The following is a 26,851-nucleotide window of genomic DNA, read 5'->3' as shown; positions in this document are numbered from 1 at the left end:
TTGCAATTTAATTTTAAAGAATTCTGCTCCATCCAGGTTTTAATTTCACTGAGGCAGGTTGTGAGCTGAGAAAGCTCTGATGAAGTTCCACTTTTAACATTGAAGTAGAGTTGAGTATCATCTGCATAAAAATGATAACCCAGTCCATAGCTACGGATAATATGACCAAGGGAAGCATGTAAATACAGAAAAGCAGGGGACCGAGGACAGAGCCCTGAGGAACTCCTTGTGTGACTGGCGCTGAGCTGGATCTGCTGTTGCCAAGACAAACAAACTCTTGCCTATCACTTAGATAGGACTTGGAAGCACTGGAGGGCAGTGCCAGAGATACCCAGCATGTAATTACAAGCAGTCTGTGATGACTGGATTTCTATGTGTCTGTCTGTCTGTCTGTCAGTCAAATAATGGATATACTGTACATTGATCATACCAATATGGGCATTGCCTGTAACACATCTACACAAAATATCTTTATACTCTTCTCATGTGGATGAGAGGACTATTAATTTAGCCCTGTGTTACAGTTGGATGCACTTCAGACTACACTGCCTTGAAAAAGTAATAGCTTCTAACATGTTTTCATATGTAAAAGTCTTGCAGCCTGTGATTTGACAGTGTTCAAATGTTTTACATTATATCTGAAACATACTTCTCCTTTCACCGAAAAGTATAATAAAAAACAAAACTGAAATATCATCAGTCTTCTAAGAATTCATGCAACTGGCTCAGGCCTTTGCCATCATTGGTTGAATAATGTTTGTAGATGGACCGCAGTTTTCAGAATGTAGCATACTTACAATGGAATTACAGTTAGCCAGAAGTCTAACTGAATCACTTAAGAGCATGCATTTTCTTCATTTTATATGGCTACATTATTGGTCTGGTATGATGACTTGGTTTATTGTCCCGTTGAAACACATACATATCCAGGTTTTATTTTCTAGAGAAGAATCTATATTTTTATCCATTATTTCACAATATTTTCCTCCATTCAAGTTTTGGTCAGTCCTGACAAGATTGCCATTCCCTGCTGTTTTAAAGCCAGCATGTTTGTACCATCACTATACATTACAGTGGGACTGGTGAAACCAGTCTGATATTCAGTGTTCACACTGTGGATCTTTACATGGAGAGAAAAAGAGAGAGAGGTGAGTTTTCCCCAAGTATTCATTTAAAATTTCAGACAACAAAATGTGGAAAAAGTGTTGGGGGTTGAATACTTTTTCAAGGTACCATAGGCCTCATTAGTGCTATTTAATTTCCAAGTTATATCCATAACATATAGTAAGTTTATTTTATGAAATGCTTGAAGTTGTGTTTATAAATAAATATTTTATGTAAGATATGTTTTCAGTGATGCCATGATTTTTTTTAAGCTGAGCATTATTTTCCTAATTTTTGAATAGTTTCAGTAAGGAGCCACACAAATTTTACATTTCTATGTTTCTATTTTTATATAGGCAGCTATGATGGTGAAATCATAATATGGAACAGCAACACAGAAAATGCTTCTCGCAGGCTACATTCAGACAGTAAACGAACACTTAAGTCCAAATCAGGTGAGGCATATACATGTGTTTTCAAAAAGTATACCTTCTACGTTCTACAGTTGAAAGATTACAACATAGCTTGACCCCAAAACATCTTCTCTTTCAGACAGCCAGATACTTAAGTTGAGAGCCTCAGGCAATGTTCATCGCCGAGGTTCAATATATCCTTTCAAGAATGATAGATCTCCCAGTGCTGTCAGTGAAGGTGATGCAGAATGTAACTATACAGTGACAAGGCTTTGCTTTTTGGAAGCAAGAAATAACATGTCTGCTGCAGGTTAGTATATGGAAAATGTTCATATGTACTACATTTTCACCCCATGCACTTGTGTTTGTGTGTGTGTGTGTATAATATATATTTAATATATATTTAATAAACACAGTATAAACACAATATAAATGTATATGAGTTTGTGTCTTAAGGTGGAATCTTAATAACAAAAGCACATCGTGCATTCATTTTGGGATTTCCCTTTCTCCTTAAGAGTGTTGCAGCTATTTTAAGGGGGCCAGGAACAAATTAAGTTTCATCACCACAGACGATAGCAAACTATCACTGGGCAAACTCATGCACCAAACATCCTTTTAAACATTGTGGAGTCCTCAGTGGAGACCAAGCTGGGTCATTCTTCAGAAACTCCCTAAAGACAGACAAACAACAGGATGGGAATCAAACCCAGGTCTCTAGATTTTTCAGGTGGCAACTGTAGCTATTTTTGAAACACAAAAGAGAGAGCAGATAACATCTACTCTGAAACCTGGTTATCCTGTTCTGCAACCCAAAGGAACAAGTAGATATCATTTTTTGAAGGAAAGATAAGGAAGTGAAACAGTCCAAAAAACCAGGCCAGGTTTGATATACAGGTGCTGGTCATAAAATTAGAATATCATGACAAAGGTGATGTATTTCAATAATTCTATTCAAAAAGTGAAACTTGTATATTAGACTCATTCATTACACATAGACTGATGTATTTCAAATGTTTATTTCTTTTAATTTTGATGATTATAACTGACAACTAATGAAAGTCCCAAATTCAGTATCTCGGAAAATTAGAATATTGTGAAAAGGTTCAATATTGAAGACACCTGGTGCCACACTCTAATCAGCTAATTAACTCAAAACACCTGCAAAAGCCTTTAAATGGTCTCTCAGTCTAGTTCTGTAGGCTACACAATCATGGGGAAGACTGCTGACTTGACAGTTGTCCAAAAGACGACCATTGACACCTTGCACAAGGAGGGCAAGACACAAAAGGTCATTGCTAAAGAGGTTGGCTGTTCACAGAGCTCTGTGTCCAAGCACATTAATAGATAGGCGAAGGGAAGGACAAGATGTGGTAGAAAAAAGTGTACAAGCAATAGGGATAACCGCACCCTGGAGAGGATTGTGAAACAAAATCCATTCAAAAATGTGGGGGAGATTCACAAAGAGTGGACTACAGCTGGAGTCAGTGCTTCAAGAACCACCACGCACAGACGTATGCAAGACATGGGTTTCAGCTGTCGCATTCCTTGTGTCAAGCCACTCTTGAACAAGAGACAGCGTCAGAAGCGTCTCGCCTTTGGACTGCTGCTGAGTGGTCCAAAGTTATGTTCTCTGATGAAAGTAAATTTTGCATTTCCTTTGGAAATCAAGGTTCCAGAGTCTGGAGGAAGAGAGGAGAGGCACAGAATCCACGTTGCGTGAGGTCCAGTGTAAAGTTTCCACAGTCAGTGATGGTTTGGGGTGCCATGTCATCTGCTGGTGTTGGTCCATTGTGTTTTCTGAGGTCCAAGGTCAACGCAACCGTCTACTAGGAAGTTTTAGAGCACTTCATGCTTCTTGCTGCTGACGAACTTTATGGAGATGCAGATTTCATTTTCTAACAGGACCTGGCACCTGCACACAGTGCCAAAGCTACCAGTACCTGGTTTAAGGACCATGGTATCCCTGTTCTTGATTGGCCAGCAAACTCGCCTGACCTTAACCCCATAGAAAATCTATGTGGTATTCTGAAGAGGAAGATGCAATACGCCAGACTCAACAATTCAGAAGAGCTAATGGCCACTATCAGAGCAACATGGGCTCTCATAACACCTGAGCAGTGCCACAGACTGATCGACTCCATGCCACGCCGCATTGCTGCAGTAATCCAGGCCAAAGGAGCCCCAACTAAATATTGAGTGCTGTACATGCTCATACATTTCATGTTCATACCTTTCAGTTGGCCAACATTTCTAAAAATCCTTTTTTTGCATTGGTCTTAATTAATATTCTAATTTTCCGAGATACTGAATTTGGGACTTTCATTAGTTGTCAGTTATAATCATCAAAATTAAAAGAAATAAACATTTGAAATACATCAGTCTGTGTGTAATGAATGAATCTAATATGCAAGTTTCACTTTTTGAATAGAATTACTGAAATAAATCAACTTTGTCATGATATTCTAATTTTATGTCCAGCACCTGTAAATAATCAATCAATCATGACGTCTAAACCCAAAGCACTAAACCAAAGTTGTTAGGGAAAACACACAGAGAGAATCATTAACCATCCATCCATCCATCCATTTTCTAACCCGCTGAATCCGAACACAGGGTCACGGGGGTCTGCTGGAGCCAATCCCAGCCAACACAGGGCACAAGGCAGGAAACAATCCCGGGCAGAGTGCCAACCCACCGCAGGACACACACAAACACACCAAGCACACACTAGGGCCAATTTAGAATCACCAATCCACCTAACCTGCATTTCTTTGGACTGTGGGAGGAAACCGGAGCGCCCGGAGGAAACCCACGCAGACACGGGGAGAACATGCAAACTCCACGCAGGGCGGACCCGGGAAGCGAACCCGGGTCTCCTAACTGTGAGGCAGCAGCGCTACCACTGTGCCGCCCATCATTAACCAGAAAACCAAATAAAAAAATTGTACTGACAAGTCTTTTTAACCGTATGTGCAATCTCAGACTACTAGGAAGTGTATGACGTGAACTTTTATACCCTTGACCCAGTTGACATTACCTAACCACAGCTTAGTAACCATCAGCAGAAATTCCTCAAAATGGTGGTGACCGTGGGAAAATAAAATGTCATTACAGGAGATTGGGAAAATATTTTTCAAATTATAAAAACTGATCCAAAAAATGAACAATAATCAGAAAAAGATTACTTGGGCTTCAAAACCTAATTTTAACATTGGGAATTTTTGGCAAAAAGGAAACTTAATAAAACATTAAATAAAGCAATTGATATTGATGGTGCGTTCAATTTCAGCTGGGATTTCTGAGTTCCTAGCCACAATTTTCAACTGGAATACCCCCATAAATCAGACTTCCATTTGAAACGTGAGGCTGGTCTGTCAAGTCTGAGTTTGTTTGAGTTCAGATTTTGACATCAATCCAAGATGGTGACAAACTTTAGTGAGAGCCCTAGTATTATACTGTTTATTAGTACTTCTGCCTATATGTGTCTCATTAAATCAGTCGTTCACACAGTATTTTCCAACCTCTATCTGTGGACATGTTGCTAAGGTGTTTGGATGCATAAAATACTGTCTGTCTGTATTCTGAAAGAGCAAGCACAGCAAAGATTTTCGTGTAGGCTTCTGTATTGCTTTTTCCGAATGCCTTACTGGAATGTGGTCAACTCGGGTGTGACGTCATTTCCAGCTCCAACATCCGACTGCTGAGGTAAATGGAATACAGCATAACACATCCCGGTTGCTATGACGTCTGACTATATTATCTTTTAAAGATGACTGAAAATGTATGTATTGTACATGAGTAAACATTCCAATATCTATAATATAATGCATTTGTTTACTAGTTACTTAGCTAAAGTACAACCAAAAATATGCAATGAAGACAAAGGAATACTCAGAGCTCATCCATAATTCTACTGAAGTTCATCAATTTGGGAAATTCAAAAATGTACAAGTCAACAAAAATCTTTTCTTTGAAGAAATTGAGGCAATATGGCACAATAAATAACTAGCTCAAAACAGCAAAACAAAACTGTGGAAATATCATGTCCATCTTGACAAATGTTCACCAGAAAACCCCTCGGCACTTCTAAAAATTTGTGGATAAATCTGATGTAATTTAAATGGGGTATTTTGGGCAGCATGTCATGCAGAGGGCCAGAGTCTGGAAGACATGAAAATATATATGATATACCTGTAGTAAAGAGAAAAATGAGATGAAATACCTACTGCAGTCTCCAAGAGGCCTATGGCTTTAGAGAATATTTACACTGTAACAGGACGAGTCTCCAAAGCCACATTGAAGTAGATTTAAAACAAAAAGTCAATTTTGTGAAGGGAGCCTGTCAAAAACCAAATTCAATAAGTGTGGTGACAGTAATTCACTCTGAAGGTGCCAGAGCAATTTTTTTTTAGAAGAACAGATAAAATTCATGTCAATATGATGGCTGCTCCAGGTGGAGACTGAGACTAAAATACTCCTGGCTTCAGTTTCTGCCAAAAGCTCCATTACAAAATAATGAACAGTTACAGAATCAGTTATTTTGTATTTTAATTTATAATTCAGAAACATCAGAAGCATTATTATTATTTGGTTTTTGCTCTTCATATTATGGGATTTTACATGTTGATAAACAGAAAAAAATACCAAGTACTCCAAATTAAGATTCAGAATCCCGAGGGAAATTATTTATTTTACTACTGTACAGTACACATAGAAAAAGGCACAAGTAACACTAAGAGCAAGTATAAAAAATAAGCATGTAAAATAAAAATATAAATAGAATATAAATATCAAAATAAGTACAATAAATCATCATTCATTAAGCTTTACAGATACATGGTATTGAAATGCAATAAATACTATGCAAGTGAGCATCTTACAAAATCCCTAGTATACTACACAGTAATAGCATATAAAGCTTGAAGTATTTCACATAATAATATTGCACATTCTGAGAGCAAAAAGACCACCCCCCATCATGCTACAATAGAAAAAAATAGTACTGGCAACCACTCACTCATAAAACATCCACAGCATAATGTTACAGATCCTAAAAGATCTGAGTCTTTGTAGGAAATACAACCTACTTTGACCCTTCTTATATATGGCCAGTGTGGTTTTTGGATCAGTCTAGCTTACTGTTCATATACACCCCCAGAATACACTTGTATTCCTGAATGATCTTCATATCCACACCCCTAAAGAACATTGGAGTAACTGGAGATCTCGTGATCTTCTTAAATCCACCACCAGTACTTTAGTTTTACAGGTGTTGACCTGCAGCTGATTCAGCTGATGTAGCTCACTCCAGTCAAAAAACTGTGCACTACCTTCCTGCATTTCATCTCGTCACCATGCATGATACTTCCCATTATTTCAGAGTCACCTGAGAATTTCTGCAGATGGCAGCCCTTTGTGTTGTAGATAAGATCTGTGGTGTACAAGGTGAAAAGAGACAGAAATAGAACTGTCCCTTGTGGAGCATCAGTGCTACACAGCACAGTGTCAGGCACACAGCCCTGTAGCTGCACATACTGTGGCCTTCCAGACAAATAGTCCATGATCCGTGAAACTAAGGGAGCATCCAAATCAATTGCCAAAAGCTTACCTCCCAGTCTGGGATGCTGGCTGGTGTTAAATGTACACGAGAAATCAAAGAACATAATCCTAAGAGTTTCTCCAGGCTTGTCTAGATGACCTTAGGCATGGTGTAGCAGGTAGATACTGGCATCTTCATACTGCAGTCCTCACCTGGTAGGCAAATTGGAGAGGGTCCAATGCTGACCTAACCTGGGGGCGAAGTATTTCCAGGACCAATCTCTCAAAAATGTTTATTATATTTGCAGTGAGTGCCACTGGCATGTAGTCCTTCTTTGGGCCTTCTTTGGAACATGAACCAGACAAGATGTTTTCCACAGCACTGGCACCTTTTGAATACTAAGGCTCATGTTGAAAGTCCTTAGTAGCACACCACAAAGCTGTGAAGCACAGATTTTAAGCACATATAAGCCTGGGCTAATACCATCAGAGCCTGCTGCCTTGGCAGAATGAAATCTGTGTAGTTCTCTCATGACTTGGTCTTCAGTTTTATAGATGGAAGTTGGGGTGGAGGTGGGTTCAGCTAGTAAGGGCAGAGGAGGCAGTGATTCTACACACCCCTTCCCCTGTAATGAGGGGTTGGTGGGGCAGTGAGCAAACAAGGCACTAAAGGAGGTTTCCAGGGGTACGTTGTCAGCCGTAGAGGTGGAGCTGCAGGGCAGGTTGGACTGAGGCATGTTGTCACACTGGTTAAAAACTGATTAAATTCATTGGCCTTTTCTCTGTCACCCTCAGTCCCCCAGCAACTGTAATTAAAGCCAGTGATTGTCCTCATACTCTTCCACACTTATCTGGTGTTGTTCTGCTGTGGCTTTTGCTCCAGCTTAATCCTATAGCTGTGTCTTCCCTCTTTTATTTTAATGGACAACTATTTCTGTACACTCTTCACTGCTTCTCTGTCAAATGACCTAAATGCTCCCTTCTTTATATTGCTGAAGGGCTTTATTGTCTTTTGTGACCCATGGCTTGTTGTTAGGGAAGCAGCATATAGATTTTAAAGGCACTTTGTTGTCCACACAGAAGTTAATGTATTTTGTGACTCAGTCCATGAGACCATCAGTGTCCTCCAAATAAGACTTGCAAAGAACATAGCAATCTGTTGCCTGGAAACAGTCCTGCAGAGCTACACTGGCTTCCTTTGACCACATCCTCATGGTCCTGACAGTGGCTGACTACCTCTTCACAAGTGGCACATAAAGGGGAAGGAGGTACAACAGGTTGTGGTCTGATCTACCCAGAGGATGAATGGCTGTACAACTGTATGCCTCTTTAACATTAGCATACATTAAATCCAATGTTTTATTCTCCCTGTTGGGACAATTTACAAACTCGATGAAGGTACTAAGCATGCTGTTCAGGGAAACGTAATTAAAATCTCTGGAAATGAGGATGAAAGCATCCAGGTGTTTCGTCTAGATTCTGGCGGTGACCGTGTGGATGACGTCACACCCTGTCTTTTGCATTAGTCCATGGAGTAATATAAACAACAATGGCAATTGCATGTAGTATGGGAGTAGTCCAACTGCTAACAGCTCAATGTCCGGGCTGCAAATACACAGTGTCACCTGGGTGGCATTATTGTTCATTTACAGACAGCAAGCCTGTCACCTCTGCACTTTCCACTTTCAGCTTGTGTTCTATCCACCCCCACTCACTGAAAGCCAGCGATGTCCACGGCAGAGTCAGGAATAAGCTCGTGTAAAGCATATTAAACTGCACTTGCGAAACTTTCCATACAATGAATACCGAAAATGTCAAAAGGAATGAATACTTTTTGAGACTACTTTATATCATTTTGATACAATTTGGAAAGGTCATAATTGAAATAGTCTTTTTATTATTCATTTATTTATTTATTAATTAGTAATTAACTGTATAAGTAATACACTTAAAAACAATTAAACTGCTAATATCTTCACCATTACTTAATAACTAATGAATGATAAGATACTGTAATTTCATGTTATTTATTTTTCCAAATACTGAACTGTTGATCTGTGTGTTTAATCAGAAACATGTCTATTCATTTCTCACAGTCCAAATATAAAGGAATAAAATTTTACAAATTAGGGGTTTCTGCCCCCTGCTCTCTTCGCTCGCCAACCGCTGGATGGGCTCTACGCGCTAGCCACTTCACAGGTCTGCCACTCACATATGGGGAAACAGATGTACAATTTAAAGAGATTGGTATGTTCATGGAAATTGTTACATATATGTAATATAACTAACTACTTTACATTACAGCGAGTAATTAACCTTAGTAAAAAAATAGTAAAACGTAATAAATTGAAAGAAAATTATGTTTCATGTTGCGATAGAGGTATTCGTTGCATTAAACGTTTTCTTTCTGTTTGGCTTAGAAATCAACATGCAAATACTTTTTAAACTTACACTTTTACTGTAAAACTTCAGTCAAAACAATATTTGGAATTAACTTTTCGTCAATATCGCATTGAATTTTGATTCTGTGTTTGGACTTAGATCGTGACAACGCAACATATAACTGCCCATGAGTGAATATCGTTTCTTTCTCTTTATTAAATTGTCCTTGTGATTTGTTAATTGTCATAGCAAAAGCTATTCTAATGGGAAACTGTAAAAGTTTTAATACGAATGGCATATCAAGATCTCCTTTGGTGTCTAATGTTATCTGTGGAAGATGTACTACATTTATATATATATAAATGTAATGAATTATTATTATTATTATTATTATTATTATTATTACATTACCTTTCTTCTCACCTGTTTAAATTTTACATATCAGAATTGTTCGACCAATTTTGAATACAACTAATCTTGTCCTATTGCATAGCCCATCACTCAGACATAAATTACTCAATAACATTACGATACATCCTTCTTTCAACAGTAATTCAGCTGGTGGAAGACCGGACAGTGTTAATGATTGTAGATATTCTATGGGATATTGTAACTTGATATTTTCATCTTCTGCACCATCACCACCAACTGTTTCAGCATAGTCTATTGTTACGCATTTAACCAATTTGCCATGTAAACAATCGTCAATTTTCACGTTAATTCGTTTGACTTTATTGTTTCTCGGTGCTAGGATTGCCCGTGTACTCATTTCTTCTGTTGATAACCCTTTGGGATGAAATTCTTCAATAAGATTTAGACATAATAAGTCTTCTTTTATTGGGGACTTACTGTAAAGTGAGGAAAATGTAAAAATTTATAAGAGCTGAGAGCGCATGAACAGTGTCTGACAAAAGCATTCACACAAATGAGAGGTGAGAAGACCGTGGGCATGGGCCGTTAACCGGAAATGGTTGAGAGGAGGGCGGGACTTGAAAAAATCTCTTGGCAATAATCTCGTCTCATTTTAAGATTTTCTTTTGTAATAGAGAGATATAATGTGGATTCAAAAAATATTCAGAGGCTTTCAAATTCTACACATTTAATTGTGTTGTAGATTTAATTATAAATGAATAAATTTGCCATTTTTGACTATCAATCTACGTTCAATATCCCATTATAACAAAGTAAAACATTTTCAGAAAGGTTTGGAAATGTATTAAAATCAAAAACTGAAATCTATGTTTTATATAAGTATTCGGACCCTTTGCTGGGACATTCCCAGTTGTGCTCTGGTGCATCCTGTTTGCTTTAATTATCTTTGAGATGTGTCCAGAACTTGATTGGAGTCCATTTGTGGCAAACTGAATTGACTGGACAGAGTTTAGAAAGACAAACACCTGTGTAAATAAGGTCCCACTGCATGTCAGGAGAAAAACCAACCTATTAAGGCCAAGGATCTCTCTATACATCTCTACGATCAATTTGTGGTGAGGCATAAATGAGGACAAGGGTATGGAACCATTGCTAAAGCTTTGCGTGTTTCCAGGGACACAGTGGTCTCAATAACTGTGAAATGAAAGACGTTTGGAACCACCAGGATTCTCCAAGAATTGACTGGCCAAACTAAGCAACCGGGTAAGAAGGGCTTTGCTCAGAGAAATGACAAAAAATCCAATGGTCACTCTAACAGAGCTTGAAAAATACTATCTGAGATGGGAGAACCTGTCAGAAGGACCATCATTTCAGCTGCACTCCATCAATCAGGTGTTTATGGCTAGAATTTGGTGTTCGCCATGAGGAAGAAGATTCTCTGCTATAATGAGACAAAAATTAAAGTTTTTGGGCAGAACTCCAAGTACTATATGTAGTGAAGATCAGGCACTGCTCTTCATATACTTATACCCTCCCTACATTAGGCATGGTGGTAGCAGTATCATGTTATGAGGATGCTTCTCAGTGGCAGGGACAGGAAGATTGGCCAGAATTGAGGGAAGGATGAATGCAGCCAACTACAGAGAGGTCCTTGAAGAAAACCTGTTCCAAGTGCACACAATCTCCAGCTGGGGAGATGGATTACCGTTCAGCACCACAGTGACTCAAAGCATACAACCAAGACAAAGTTGGAGTGACTGGCTTAAAGCCAATAGAACATCTGTGGAGAGACCTGAAGATGGCAGTTTACAGACATTCCCCATCCAACGTAATGGAGTTTGATAAGATCTGCCAGAAAGAATGGCATAAACTGCCCAAATCCAGGTGTGTATCCTTGAAATTTACTCAAGAAGACTTGAAGCTGTAATTGCTGCAGTGGAGGCTTCTACAAAGTACTGAATTACGGGTTTGAATACAGAGAAAAGCCAAGCAAAATGACACCTTTTATTGGCTAACTAAAAAGATTACAATATGCAAGCTTTCGAGGCAACTCAGGCCCCTTCTTCAGGCAAGATGTAATACAGAAACTGGAGATCCCTGTGTTTATATACACACTCTAGGACAAGAAACAACATTGGTAAATATTTAAATGAGAAACTTTAAATGTAAAAAAATTAATAGATTCATTCAGGCTAGGGTTAATTTAACAAGAGAGAGAAGAACAATGTATGGTCAAGATCTTTAGATAAGATAACTGTCCTATGAATGAAAAATTTCAATGCTGTTGTTTTTTCTTTTAATAAATTTGCAGATCTTTCTGAAAACATCACTTTTCACTTTGTCATTATGGGTTATTGAACGTAAATTGAAGGGCAAAAATGACAAATGTATCCATTTAAAATTAAATCTGCAACACAATAAAGTGTGTAGAATGTGATGGGGTCTGAATACTTTCTGAATCCACTGTAAACGACAGTGAGCATTGATGTCTCTAATAACAGAAGTAATTACATTTTTGTTTACAAAGACCTGGAAATCAATCTAAAACAAATAAAGCATTAATTAATAATCAATATATGCAGTATATATAACAGGTTTGCTAAGAACAAAGTGCAGTAACACACAAATTCTGACTCTTCTAGGAGGAGCCAACCTGGTGTCTTGTGGCGGTTCGGGATTTGTAAGGTTCTGGAGCACATCTCGCAATTTGCTGATTGCTGAATTCATTGCTCACAAGGATGCAGGCTCTATTATCATGACAGTTGATAAGAGCAATCATTATCTTATCACTGGAGACTGTGATGGACTCATTAAAGTCTGGAGTATACAGGTGAGACTGCTTCTTAAACACCTTCCTGGCAGCATGTCATTCTGGGTGACTGAGCATATTGAAGTACCAGATAAGTAGTGAATCATGTAATCAAGGAAATTAAATATAATGGATTTTATATATAGAAAACATCATTTTTCTACATTTCTTTGTAAGATTAGGGTCATTTTCTTTGTAATGTATTAAAAAGATTATAGTAATAATAATAATAATAATACATTTTATTTATATAGCGCCTTTCCCATGCTCAAGGCACTTACAGAATATAAGAAGAACAGCAGGGTATACAGTATATAGCGTTGTACAAACCAGATGAATAAATAAAGAAGATTACAACAGTGAATTCAGAGAAAAAAAGCCTAACAGACAACATAATTGATGGTCTCGCACACACACATACAGATTACATGAGCATCTTGACAGAGAAGTAAACTGAGAGAAGGGTAATAAAGTCAAGCAGAGCTAAAAGTCTTCCTGAACAGATGAGTTTTGAGTTGTTTTTTAAAAGAATTCATGGAGTCAGCTGACCTGATTAATTTTGGTAGGTCATTCCGGAGTCTGGGCGCTATACAGCTGAAGGCCCTGTCACCCATGGAGTGTAGATTAGTGTGGGGCACAACAAGATTGCCAGAATCAGAGGACCTTAGTGGGCGGGCAGGCACATAGTGATGGAGAAGGTCACTGATGTAGTTTGGTGCGAGGTTATTTAAGGCTTTGTAGGTAAATATACAACTTCAGAATTATTTCATTATATTTATTTTGATTCTGTTTCAATCGAGTTGAATGAAAGAGAGAAAAAAACTCAGTGGTATTCATTTTTACTTCGTAAGTCCATCTTTCCCTAAACCACTTGTCCAGGGCAGTGTTGCAGGGCAGCTAGTGCTTATCCCAGCAATCATCAGACACAAGGCAGGAATAACACCTGGACAGGGTCCAAGCATTCACTCATACACTAGGACCACATTAGCAATGTCAGTTCACCTACCCTGCATGACTTTGGATTGTGGGAGGAAACCAGAGCACATGAACAAAACTCACATGGAAGCAGGGAGAAAATGTAATGTTACATGTAAGCACACAGGGAACACTCTGGACATGAACCTTGGTCGCTTTACTGTGAGGCAGCAGCACTACCACTGCACCACCATGCCATCCCACTTCCTAATGAATTTTGATATTACTAAACAGCCTCTTACAAAAGTATTTCAATTGCTGCCTTTTATTTCTGCATTATTATATTTTACATTAAATTCTGTCTTATGCTTTATATTTCTTCCAGGAGTACTGCCTGGATTTCAGTGAAAGTGTTTTCAAGCAGCCCCCTCCTTTGCAAGCATCATTTCAGCCTCACATTGACTGCGTTACTCACCTTGAAATGTGTGTGCACAATGGACGACTGCTCATCATTTCCGCATCAGCTGACTGTAGTGTCGCAGTCAGTGACATCTGGGGATTACCTATTGGCATATTTGGACAGGTAATGGCAGAAAGCATAACATTATATGATCAAAAGTTTCTTAATCCTTCTCAGGTTTCTGTGAGGCTGGAGCCCCAACTCAGCAGCATCGGGATCAGGGTAGAACTGCTCACAGAGAGGGCTTAAGGCTATTGCAGGACCCACTTACACACTCACACTCACGAAGGGCCAGTGTATAATGTGTATTGGGATGTAGTGGAAAAACAGGAATACCTGAAGGAAAATCCATGCAAACACTGGGAAATTGTCCATGCAGACAGTGTCCCAAGTGTAAGATTTATAGAAAGAAACAGTAAATACAGTGCCACCTCTACTGAAAACAATGTTATATTTTACAGAGAATAGATTCATATACCAGATACTGCTTTAAACCTCTTTGTATAAAAATGTTGTGACTTTACACTAATTTCAATTCAATTCAATTTTTAACCAGATTACTTTGATATAGGATAGTTCCCAAGTGACTGGACTATTGAAAAAACAAAACATCATGAAGTAAATTAATGTTAATGTACATGTACACTGTGTAAATGCATCTGTTCGATTATTTACATATGCAAAAAATACTTTTTTTTATCTAAGTAAATGGCAGCCTATGGTAAAGTCAATTTATGTGAGGTCCCCTATGTGTGTTTATTACCAGTGTCACCAGGGTCACCTAATCTGGTTGGTAAAGCTGGTGTAGCAGATGCCACATTGTTTCACTTTGAGGCTCTTCTTTTTCCAAAATGGAGGCATCAAAGACCTCCACAATAAAAAGATTCCACCAACATGCATTTTATGGTTTGTAAAATTCACACAAATATACATAAATAATGTAATGGTATGCACCAACTAATGTCTATAACATTATCATAGTATTTTAGTATTAAACTTTGTTGATCCCAAAATATGGGAGACTTCACACCTGCCAATTAATGTTTATTTGTTTTCTTTCATTTTCAATGTGTTATTAATTTTTTATTTTCATTTTCTTATTATATTTCATCATTACTGCAATGATGTTATTGTGAGGAAAACATTAGTATTTGTTTTTTGATATACCTTTGGCTGTGTTATTAATTCCCATTTCTTGTTGTTTTGATTTTTCTTATCATTTTCCATTTTTTTCAATGGGCACCACCATCTTGTGCCCACAGGCATGGATCATTTGGGGACAACAAGCCATTCATCTTTACAGCATATGACATTAGCAGACTTGCAACATAAATGAAGGCAACGCACACTGAAAGGTGTTTAAGTTAACAAAGAAATCAAATAGGTGTTCTGTTGTTGTCTTAGTAGTGTTAGGAAATTTCAATAGCAAATTCCGTATACAACTCCCCTGAAAGTCTGAGATTATTCCTTTGCTTGTCACATCGATGACATTTCTTTCTCGGGTCTTCCCGTTCCTTCTATCAGACATGTTAACACCAACATATAAGCTAGATATTTGGGAGACAGTATGCTACTTTGGAATTCATGCCTGCTTTCAACATCCCTTCTTGAAAATAGTTTTGCATTAATAATAATAAATAATTCATTACATTTGTATAGCGCTTTTCTCGGTACTCAAAGCGCTATCCACACAGGGAGGAACCGGGAAGCGAACCCACAATCTTCCACAGTCTCCTTACTGCAAAGCAGCAACACTACCATTGCGCCACCTGTTTAATGTTAAAGGTAAATTCTGTTAATTTGAGTTGATATTAACCATACAAGTAGTAGTAGTAATAATAATAATACTTTTATTTATTAATTGTGTCTTTCTAAACACTCAGGGACTCATTGCACGATAAAACTATAAAACAGTGAAACTACTTTATTGTTAATTTATTGGCCACACATTATTGTGGGAGCATGGGCAAATTTCTGTCCATGGCTGTATATTGGCTTTCCAGGTGTTAATACAGATCAACCTGATCTTTTCTCATTTATTAAATGTACTAGCTAGCCATCTAAAATGGGATAAAATCTGTCAATGTTTGTAATGCGCCATCTGTTGAAATAATAAACGAAATGCATATGTCTCTGTTATATGCCATTTGGTATGGGATTTGTGAAAGCAGTCTTAATGTCTGTGCATTTTATTACTACAAATGTTTGTAATGTGCATTCTGTTGCAATGACAGAGGCATAGCAAATGGACCGACATATAGATGCACAGACACACAACCTATTCTTGTCTTTCATATCCACCTTAATATATCTACTAGTGATGCTACCACTCATTCTTCAGTCTTCATTTAGTTGCAATGTGACAACATAAAAAACTCCACAGTTGGACACCATGAAACCCTGGAATAAGGTAGTAAAGCTGCAGAAATTGAGTGTAGTACAAGGTTTCATTGAAGAGAGAGAACCAAATAATACAACCAAATACAGTATAGGTTTTATCAACAAATTCAGATAAAGGTTTACATTAAACACTTCTTTTTTAGTTTGCTTATAAAACTATGTTTTAAACAACTGTATGGGAATAAACCTCACTTTGTTTTCTCAGGAGGAGCACTGGCGCATAGATGCAAATGTTGAACATTTTCCAGAAAATGCACAGTTATTAGATTATGAGAACAATTCGACAGAAGATGAACATATCAGTCATGGTGAACTTTTGAAGGAGGAGAAAAAGGCTTTTGAACCTGAAATACCAGAATATATCACTAATGTCCCTACAGATCTTATGGAAATGGAGCCAGTGTATGTATTGTCTGTTATTGGTAAATTAATATTGTTATTCTGTTAGAGGAGCAGTGTATATTTCAGTAAGTTCAGTAGTAGCTGCTTGTCTTATGATTTTAAAACAGAATATTATGTTAATTTTTATTTTTATATGCATTATCTTAGTGCAATTTAAGGTCTGAAATTTAATTGTTTCATATTATAAAGGTACACATTTGCAGCCTCTATCTCTTTTCCAGTTGCCCAAAGTAAACCTAACTTAAGACTGTTTTAGGTCCTGGTTGGCAGTTGCATTTTACATCCAACCTAGGGTTCACCTTTAGGTAGAAGGATGTCCGGCAAGATATCAGAACTGTTAGAGTAGTGTGGTCTCTAGAGGCCATTGTATGAACAACACCCCTGAGGCTTTGTCTGGTTAAAATTACTTCGGACTGACTCTGTGGCTGTTTTGTTGTGGCAGTATCCATAGATGATCTTATTTTCCTTTTTAGATTTTTTATTATGTAGACCTAACAGAACGTTCCAAATCCCAACTATTGTATATCCCTCATGTTTTTTCTCCTTTTCTTGTATACTTTCTCGTATATGAAGCATAGGGAAAGCATTGGAATCGCCCAAAGATTTGATGTCGAAGTTTTAATGAATCTCTGTTTTAGACATCCCTGAGTCCGAAAATACCATTTTTGGAATTATTTCTGTGTGTTTGTGTGTGTATTGGTAAACGCAATAACTTGAGTACGTTTTCAGTTAGTTCAACCAAATTTTGCATACAAGTATTAGGTACAAAATGTAGATTTCTGTCAACTTTTGGGCTATTGACATTAACCGGAAGTGGTACTTCATCTTTTATTCATGCAGCTGCAGAGTTCGATTTATTTAACTTTACTTATAATAATTTTTCAATATATTATTAATTTAATTTGATTTGTTTGTTGATAGTTCTTTAATGTACATAATACAAAAATATAATCATTCGCTTGGGGTTTACTCCTCAAATATCCATCCCCATATCTGAGTATACGAGAAAATCTAGGGGAGATCACTCCTGATTTTTACATCTTTAACAGCAGGAAAAACTGTTTCACATATATTATACATTATAGATAATATGCCCAGAATAGCAGAGTACAATGAGTGTGACAAAAAAAAATACAGCCTGTTTCATGTTAAGCATCCAATATGCTTAGGTTATTAGGTCGCTCTCTGTCATAGTATTTCGATCGCTGTTTGGTTAACTGTTGTCTCTTCTCCAGCATGGCCTGTGGCTGGATTGAGAAAAACAGTAGCATGGCACCTGGACAGATGGTATAGCAGAGGGAGAGAGAGAGAGACAGAGAGAACATGCCTTAATGGTATGCCTCTTGCACCAATGGGTGTATAATACACAATAACTCAGCTCAGGCAGATTCAACCCCCACTCCAGTCCAGCTGCTGGTCTGTTCATGTCCTTTCATGCCGGCCACTACAGTAGTCATAAGTTTTGTGGCCTTTTGCCATCTACCTGTTATAATATATATTTTTAAAGAAGCCAATGCAGGTTCCTCGCTTTCTCCCTCTGCATAATTCAATCCTTTGGTCCTCCTGTGCCCTTGCTGTCTTTATTGGTCAATCAATCTTTTCCTCTAGACATACTGTAATTATGGGATATAAGATTTTCTTATCATGCAATAAAATATCAACAACTCAAAAGGCCACATTTCAGTAGTTTAGTTGACAAAACAAATTATAAGGCTTATCTTATTGTCAAAAAGATATAGAATATTAAGTACAGCTAGAAAAACAGTTAGAAAAATAGTAAGAGTGAAAGAAATGGATTAGAGTAGATTTTGTCTAGGAAAAGAGGCGTAAAAATGGATTAAAGACTACAAAGTCACATTCTAAAAGGAACCTCTCAGCCAGACATGAGAAGGAAGATGGACAGCAAAATGGTCACATCCTGATGAACCAATTACAATTTTAATTTAGAGAATTATTTGTTTAATAAAGGTTTAGCAGGAATAAGAGACAAATTGCAAATGTTTACCTAGATTAATTTGTATATGCTTGCATCTTTCACAGTGATCCCTCTTGAAAAGTAAAGCACATTGGTAATACAGTGTATCATTTATTGCTTTTATGGAACAGAAACAAAAGAACGGGTGATGGTCAATTGTTATCTGTTATTGAGGTATGAGTTTATTTGGAAATGCAAACAGTTTAAAATATATATTTGTAATTTTGTAGTGCTAAAATATGGGAGAACAGCATTTTAGGAAAAAAATTTAAAGAAAGAAGAACATCAAAAGGGAACAGTCACAGACCTTTCATTTGGGACAAAATGCAGAGTGCAGTAGGTAAGCATTTGTATCAGCAAATACAAATCTGAGTGTAAATAAGATTAAAATCTTTTTCTAATGTCTATAGACATTTATTTCAAAATATATTTTCTCTAAAATTACAAAGTGCAAGGAAATAAAACGTATCTAGCCTAATTGTTCTTAATTTTGATGGTGTGCCCTGTTTGGACTGATGGAAGCAATTGTACTACTATTATTAGAAAATGTCTTACAGAAGACTTCTTTAGAGGAGAAAGATCCACCCCAACAGTGATAGAAAGTCTCTGTATGTTAATTGTGAAAGTCAGGATCCTCCAAGTGACAGTACATCCAGTTATGTGTTGTGCATGGAAAGTAAAACCTCAAGAGACCCAAAGCAGAAGAGAATGACACCCTAGAAGAAAACATGTCATTTCATATAAACATACATACTGTATATTAACTGGTTATGATAGTATTTATATTTGCAAAACATGCCAAGCATATATCAAAGTAACATGATACTCAGATGCAGCCAATGTAATAAAGAACACAACAGGAAGAGAGTGACTGGTAACTGGAAATGTTGTAAAACTTAATAAGTCATGGATTTTTATAGGGGTCAGCCAATTGTATCTGCTTGTTTGCTGATTATGTCTGGAATAGTCTCACTGAAGCCAGATGTATAATATATGTCTTGAGACAGCCATGAATTAATTTTGGTTAAAACTGGGTGGGAACAATTAGTTGGCTCACTGAGTGCCACATTTCTAAACTAATTCCACACCTCATGAAGGCAGTGCTCAAAGTAAGGGTGGTGATTTTGAACTTCAAAGATCTGAGGTGCTCTTGTTTACCTGGTCCATCAGAGTGCAAGATTCTATTAACAATGAACCATCTACAGTCAAAAAATCTCCTAAAGAAATCCTATTAAACATACAATGACCTGCAACTCTACATCGGCAAGACAAAAGAACAGGTGGTGGACTTCCAACATGCCAAAAAGCCTCTGAGACCAGTCACCACTCAGGGGGAGGATGTGGAAGTGTTGAAGAGCCACAAGCACCTGGCGGTTCACATAAACAACAAGCTGGACTGGTCCGACAACACAGTGGTACTGTACAAAAAGGGCAAACTGTACTAGCTAAGGTGGCTCGGGTCTTATGATGTATGCAGCAAGCTGCTAGAAATGTTCCACCAGTCCATAGTAGCCAGGGTGGGCATCTATGCTGTAGTCTCCTGGGGAAGCAATCTGAGCACAATGTCTGAACAAACTTATCAAGAAAGCCTGCACCACCACAAGGTGAACTGGAAGCTGTTGTGGAAAAGAGGATGATGGCAAAATTGGATGCCATCATGAAAAATCTTCCCCATCCCTTCCAGGAGGTGCTCTCTTGAACCACTTTTAGCCACAGATTCAGTCCGAAATGATTTACTAAGAAGTACCTCTGGGTGTTTTTTTTGCCCACCGCTATCAGATAATTCAGTGCTTCCCCCAATGTACTCATTAAGTTTATTTATCTATTTATTCATTTACTTATGTATTTATCAATTGATTGATTGATTAATTGGATGTATTATCTGTCCTGTGAGTCCATATTCTTGCTTTCTGTGTTTCTGCTACTGCATGTATTTGAGTTTCCCCATCCATGGATAATCTAATCTGATCTAAATATGTGTCATATGTGCAGAGAGCACATTGCACATTTTAAAAATAAACAGAACCTGATGCACAGGAAAACCCTTTCTGTATTATCAGATTATACATTGGCATTTGGTAGTATCAATGGATGAATCATAAATGGTAATGATGTGTTGTCAGAAGTGCTGTGTGTACTCTGTTGTTCAGCATTACAACGGTAGTGTAGGAGTCGATGTAAGCTTGAAAGAACTGGCAGCTATATTCATGAAAATATGAACTGCAAAATATAAATGTGAAGTAAACGGCGTGTCACACTCCATCAAAAGGAGTGACATTAAGAGAGCTGATAACAAAGAGCCACAGGAGATGGAGATTTAAGTACTCAAAACACCCAAATCAACAACAGTAGATGCACAGAGGAGGCTGCACAACATTCATCTATTGGCTTCACATCTAAACAAATAATTAAAGAAGTTTACCATTACTGTCTAATTGGAAATGCAAACCTGTCATGGCAAAGTAGCTGCAGCATTTTAACCTATCCATAGACCACAATGCTTATCTAAACTCTATTTGCTGTTGTTATGTCATATAGTAATACAGTAGTTAAAATGACAGAAAGATATTGTAGCAGATAGAGGCACTTCTCCAACATGTGGAGCCCAGTAGCTCTGGTGGTCTACATATCTTTCTGTCTGTCTGTCTTCACTGTACCAGTGCTCATTACATTGTGAAAATTAATTCACTGTACTTTAACAAATTTCACTTGCTGACTCCAAATCTGAAAACCGTTTTCGTCCAGCACGTCCCATTTTTTAGTTATGATGTTCCAGGTCTTGGACAACTAGGGTGACTGGACAGTAAAGGCGATGCGTTTCAGCATTTAAGAAATAATTTTGGTCTCTAGAAAAGTGAAGACAAAATTAAGGAAGGTGTTTTTGTTGGCCATGAAATACGTGAACTGATGCTTGACGATGAGTTCAAAAGGAAACTGAAGCCAGCTGAATCAGCACCCTCATTCGTGCAGGTTGTCCAGAATTTTCTTGACAGTCACAGAGCAGAGAATTATACTCAGCTTGTGGAGAATATGCTGAAAGTATATTAGCTTATGGGAGCCAGAATGTCATTGAAGATGCATTTTTTAAATTCTCATCTCGACTTCTTTCCACCAAATCTAAGTGATGTCAGAGATGAGCACGGGGAAAGATTTCATCAAGATATAAAGGTGATAGAAAACTGATATCAGGAAAAATTCATTCCAAGCATGATGGGTAACTACTGTTGGTTCTTGCAAAGAGAGGCGGATGTGCAGTACAAGCGCAAAAGCAAGTGCCTCCAACATTTTTGGGCACACTGACCTCACTTTTATATTGAGGTAAATTGACATAAATATACTTTAACATGTGTCTGATATCGTCATCTGGTTTGTTTTCAGAATAAACACATCAAAACAATTTTGGTGGGACATAGTACACCAGATATCGTGTTGATATATTGTATTAATATTAAAAAGTGTCAAAACGTCAATGATGGGGATTTCTAAAACCTGACGTGCTAGCTTAATTCTGATTTCATATATGAAATCAGTGTAAAAAACTTAATAAAGAGCTGGTCTGAAGTTCCCAGAAGCAAACAAAAATATTTTTGTAGACCAGTGATTAGGCTTCAAATATCTTGTGATACTGAGCTCCTGAATGGATAACAGCAAGTTTAGCTTTTCATTGTCTTAGTCTTTTGTTCAGTATCTTTTGCTCTCTCCCTAAATTCCCTGAAGCAGTTTAAAATACATCAACTGGAGTAACTGAGGGTGGGTATTTAGGGAAGAAGCCCTGTGAGTGTAGCCTTTTGCCACTATTTACTTTGCACTTTTTAAAGAGTTGTCCCCAAAACTGTTTGAGAATCACATCTGGCCCTGTGAGACTTTGTCATGAAGGACAAACGTCAAGAACTGGAGGCCAAGTTCTACAGCAGACTAGCACCCCCTACTATATAATACTCTATGTCCTCATTTATTAATTTTAAGTGTAGATTTTCTTGCAATTTCACTTAATGTTAGAAATCATTCAGCAGAAAAACCTCTACATTGCTCTTTTAGACTATCATGTAGAAGGCAACCGTCTCTCTGGGTCTAAGTTTGCCCCTTAAATTACCTTTAAACGTGTTGATCTCTTATAAAGATGACCATATTAACCCTTTATTTGAAGATCCATAATAAAAGAAAATGATTTCATAAAGTATTGTTTTCAGTTTTCTCTGAATTATTAATCCTTGCAGGTACCTTTAGCTCACTGCATATTGAAGAGCTTGGAAGCATCACTGAAATTAATAAACCAGATTTCATAACAAATCCCCATAAATACTTCAGTGAGAAGTCAGAAGAGAAGTCAACTGAACCAGCCATTCCCTCTTCAGATTCGACTGGTAAGTTGGTATTTTTGTTCACTAAATTAAAAAAAAAAAACTGTGAAGTAATTTTTGTTGCTTTTATAATCTTTAACTAAAATTTATTTCATTGATTGCACAGGGCATTGTAAACAAAGCAAAGGGTCCAAATGATATAAGATTAAAAACAAGGTCTGGCATTTTGTTTTTTAATAGCCAGTTCTACTTATTAAGGATCAGTGTTACAATAGCATTGACACTGTCTTTAAAAACTGTGACTCCAAACTACTGGAATATTCCTGTCTGATTGTCACAGACATTACAAATTGTCAATGCTCATCAATCAGTTTTGGTTATCTGTTACATGAAACTGTGTTACCACACATTAATATTATACCTTTAGTCAGTCTTGTTGTGTGTACTGTACACTAAAATTCACCCAACATGCTTAACTTTGATAATTTTGTATTTTGTGCTCATATTAATATTTGCATTAAATTTACAAAGTTCTTTATGATGATATCTGCTGTGATTACAAAAATGAATTGATTTGTTGAAAGGGTTTTTACATACTGTACTAAGACTGGTTTTAAGTGTGGTAGTTGAGGTGCAACTGCAATCTTAGGCAATCATTAACTTGCAAGAGGTTCATAAAAAGAAAAAACAAAAATACTTTTATCCACTGTGGTGGGCTGGCGCCCTGCCCGGGGTTTGTTTCCTGCCTTGCGCCGTGTGTTGGCTGGGATTGGCTCCAGCAGACCCCAGTGACCCTGTAGTTAGGATATAGCGGGTTGGATAATGGATGGACTTTTATCCATACTTGTTTTAGCATTCAAGTACAGTATAATGGGGACATCTGCTATGGCTTTGTTGGAGTAGTAATCCATAATTATCTGTGTTATATTGTGAATAAACACAAAGGAGAGCTAAATTAAAGACATATCAAGTGGCATTAACTGCCTGTCCCATTAGGGCAGCTCGCCCACTTAACAATAATACACTTTACTTATATAGCTGTCCTCCCAATAGATAGTACACAGTACATCTTTCTACTTCCCTTCCTCCTCTGTCACCTAAAGCTATGGCTTCTCACTTCCTCCCCACCACCAGAGTGACTGTCCATGCTCACTTTCCAACTCCACATTCACAGGGGTAATGATGCTGAGTAGACTTCACATTCCAGCTTGGGGCTATTTTTGGAACATTCTTCAGTCCCACTTTCTAAATCAGGAAATGTCACAAGAAAATCCTGAGGCCTTCTTGCTGCAACTCCCCGTGATGGCTTCAGGTATCACTGCACTTTTTAGCCTTAATACTTAGTTATGGGGCAGAGTCTCAAAGGTATTTTACCAGACTGTGTGTAATACAGAGACCACCTGTGCTGTTTAATTTCTGGCCTCATTCTCTCTCAACACTCTACGCTATACAGTGATCCCTCGCTATATCGCGCTTCGTCTTTCGCGGCTTCACTCCATCGCGGATTTTAAATGTAAGCATATGTGAATATATATCGTGGATTTCTGCGGTCTACAGTATGTGTGCTTCCTCAGTTGATTTGCCCATTTGAATTCAAACAAGGGACGCATTTGAATTGAAACAAGGGACGCTATTGGCGGATGGCTGAGAAGCTACCCAATCAGAGCACGCGGTTAAGTTCCTGTGTGCTGCTGATTGGCTCAGCGACGGAGTGCTGCATTAACCAGGAAGTCTAATCTCACTCATTTTGCATTAACGTGCACAAGCGCCAACAGAAGATGCAAATGATTGCAGAAAAGGTAAAAGTTTTGGGTATGTTGAAGGAAGGAAACATCTATACCGCTGTAGGACACCATTACAGCATAAATGAGTCCACGATTCTTTTTATTTAAGATATATAAGATATATATATAAGATATAAGATATAAGATCTATATAAGATATATCTATATAAGATATATCTATATAAGATCTACGGCCGCAGTGTCTTTTAACCAGGGCGCAAAATGAGTTGCAAGTGGACGTTTTAAGGCAGTAGTCTGGATGGAATCTGCTTTAGGGATTTGGATTGAAGAATGATGGAAGAAGAACAACGGCGGTGCTAAACAGTCGCCTGAAGAGGCTCCTTTAGAAGAGCTGTAACGCTATCCTTTGTTGTGCAGTAAAATTAAACTCATCATTATCAGACAAGTCGTCGTGTCATTGTTGGTGAGTAACCATAATTAATTATTTCTGTACAGTACTTATTACATGTACATAGTTTAGTGTCACTGTACACACATTTTACTGTATACAATTTTTCTTGCATTGTACGTATTTATTGCTGGTGGCCTGTCTGTCGTAATGGCTGTAACATATGTGATATTGGAGACGCTCGATATCTTTAAAATAATATTTAGGTTTTACTGTATGTAAACTGTACATACATAATTTCAACGAATCTTACCTAATATCTAAGAGAATACAAAGGGTTTATGCTGTATAATTGTGCGTGAAATGTTTATAATAGTGTGGGAGAGTTTATAAGGGCTTAAAATATATAAAAATAACCATATAAACATATGGTTTCTACTTCGCGGATTTTCTTATTTCGCAGGTGGGTCTGGAACGCAACCCCCGCGATGGAGGAGGGATTACTGTACACTACTCTCTCTTTAATGGCACTTTAGGTTCTTTGCTGGGTTGTGTGGTTCCTCATAGAGCCATTGCTTGACAAAGAACAATTTCTTTCTGGGGAGGGTTCTTTGCATGTGAAGTTAGTTCTTTGTGCTTTGAAAAACCTCCTTATATGTAGAAAAAAAACCCCTGAAATCTTTAATCTATGATAGGCTACCTAGCAGGACACTAACAGATTAAGAAAACATGGACTTAGCCTGTGTTATTGTATGTAGCAACAGTCCTTTTAAAATCAGCAACCCAATGGTATTTCACAAATTTGTTACCACCTATTCATGGTCACTTCATACATGGAGCCTGCTATAGATCTACTTAAACATAGGTTCATTATGGAACCTTCATGTGCGATGGTCTTTTCGGAAACAATAATAATAATAATAATAATAATTTTTTGCATTTATATAGCGCTTTTCTCACTACTCAAAGCACTCAGCAATTGCAGGTTAAGGGCCTTGCTTAAGGGCCCAACAGAGCAGAGTCCCTAATGGCATTGACGGGATTTGAACCGGCAACCTTCCGATTGCCAGTGCAGATCTCTAGCCTCAGAGCCACCAGAAGAACCACTCTGGCACCTTTATTCTTAAGAGCATTTCCAACATCTCTTGGGTTGCTCATAGTGGCCTCTAATAGCCTGGGAGTGCCTTGCACACTTCTGCTTAGACTACAGCTCACTCTCTCTTGTGCTAGCAGCCCTAATTATAACCCACTCATATACTGTATATGCAGTATATGCCCAGCGTTTGGAGGCTTTGTTGTGTCACTTCTGTTGGTGTTTCTTCTTTTCCAGAATGGGTTTTGCTAGGCTCACCTTCTCTCTTGCCTATTCCTAATGCTTCCTTCATCCCTTTCACCTCCTTGCCAGTCAACCAACCAGTCACATATGGTAAGACTGACACTTGGTGTCACAGGGCAGTTGCAAAAATGGCAAGTGCAGATTATAATACAATGCAGTTCTGTTAATAGAAGCAATTTAGGTGGGATACATGCTAATATGGCGTGGCTAATGGGGGTAATAGGCTTGTACACAGGCAAGTGAAATTGACCAATCAACATAGCCACTCTTCGTTAGTTGCACCGGGAGCTAAGAGAAGCAACGCCTGC

At 37.8% G+C, this 26,851-nt stretch overlaps 1 protein-coding gene across 1 annotated transcript in view; it reads left to right on the top strand.

Annotated features, from left to right (window-relative positions):
* LOC114646327 (WD repeat-containing protein 49-like) overlaps nucleotides 1-26,851 on the top strand; it is a 70,056-nt gene that overhangs the window by 36,978 nt on the left and 6,227 nt on the right. The window contains exons 12-18 of the mRNA XM_028794480.2: nucleotides 1,461-1,559; nucleotides 1,657-1,827; nucleotides 12,455-12,642; nucleotides 13,922-14,119; nucleotides 16,602-16,798; nucleotides 19,004-19,113; nucleotides 22,991-23,137. Of these exons, the coding sequence (XP_028650313.2) occupies nucleotides 1,461-1,559; nucleotides 1,657-1,827; nucleotides 12,455-12,642; nucleotides 13,922-14,119; nucleotides 16,602-16,798; nucleotides 19,004-19,113; nucleotides 22,991-23,137 (1,110 nt within the window). The remainder of the gene's footprint in view (nucleotides 1-1,460; nucleotides 1,560-1,656; nucleotides 1,828-12,454; nucleotides 12,643-13,921; nucleotides 14,120-16,601; nucleotides 16,799-19,003; nucleotides 19,114-22,990; nucleotides 23,138-26,851) is intronic.

Source organism: Erpetoichthys calabaricus, chromosome 2, assembly GCF_900747795.2.
Source record: "Erpetoichthys calabaricus chromosome 2, fErpCal1.3, whole genome shotgun sequence".
NCBI classification, from domain to species: Eukaryota; Metazoa; Chordata; class Cladistia; order Polypteriformes; family Polypteridae; genus Erpetoichthys; species Erpetoichthys calabaricus.
Note: the sequence above shows the minus strand (reverse complement) of the source record. Positions and strands in the feature narration are given on the sequence as shown.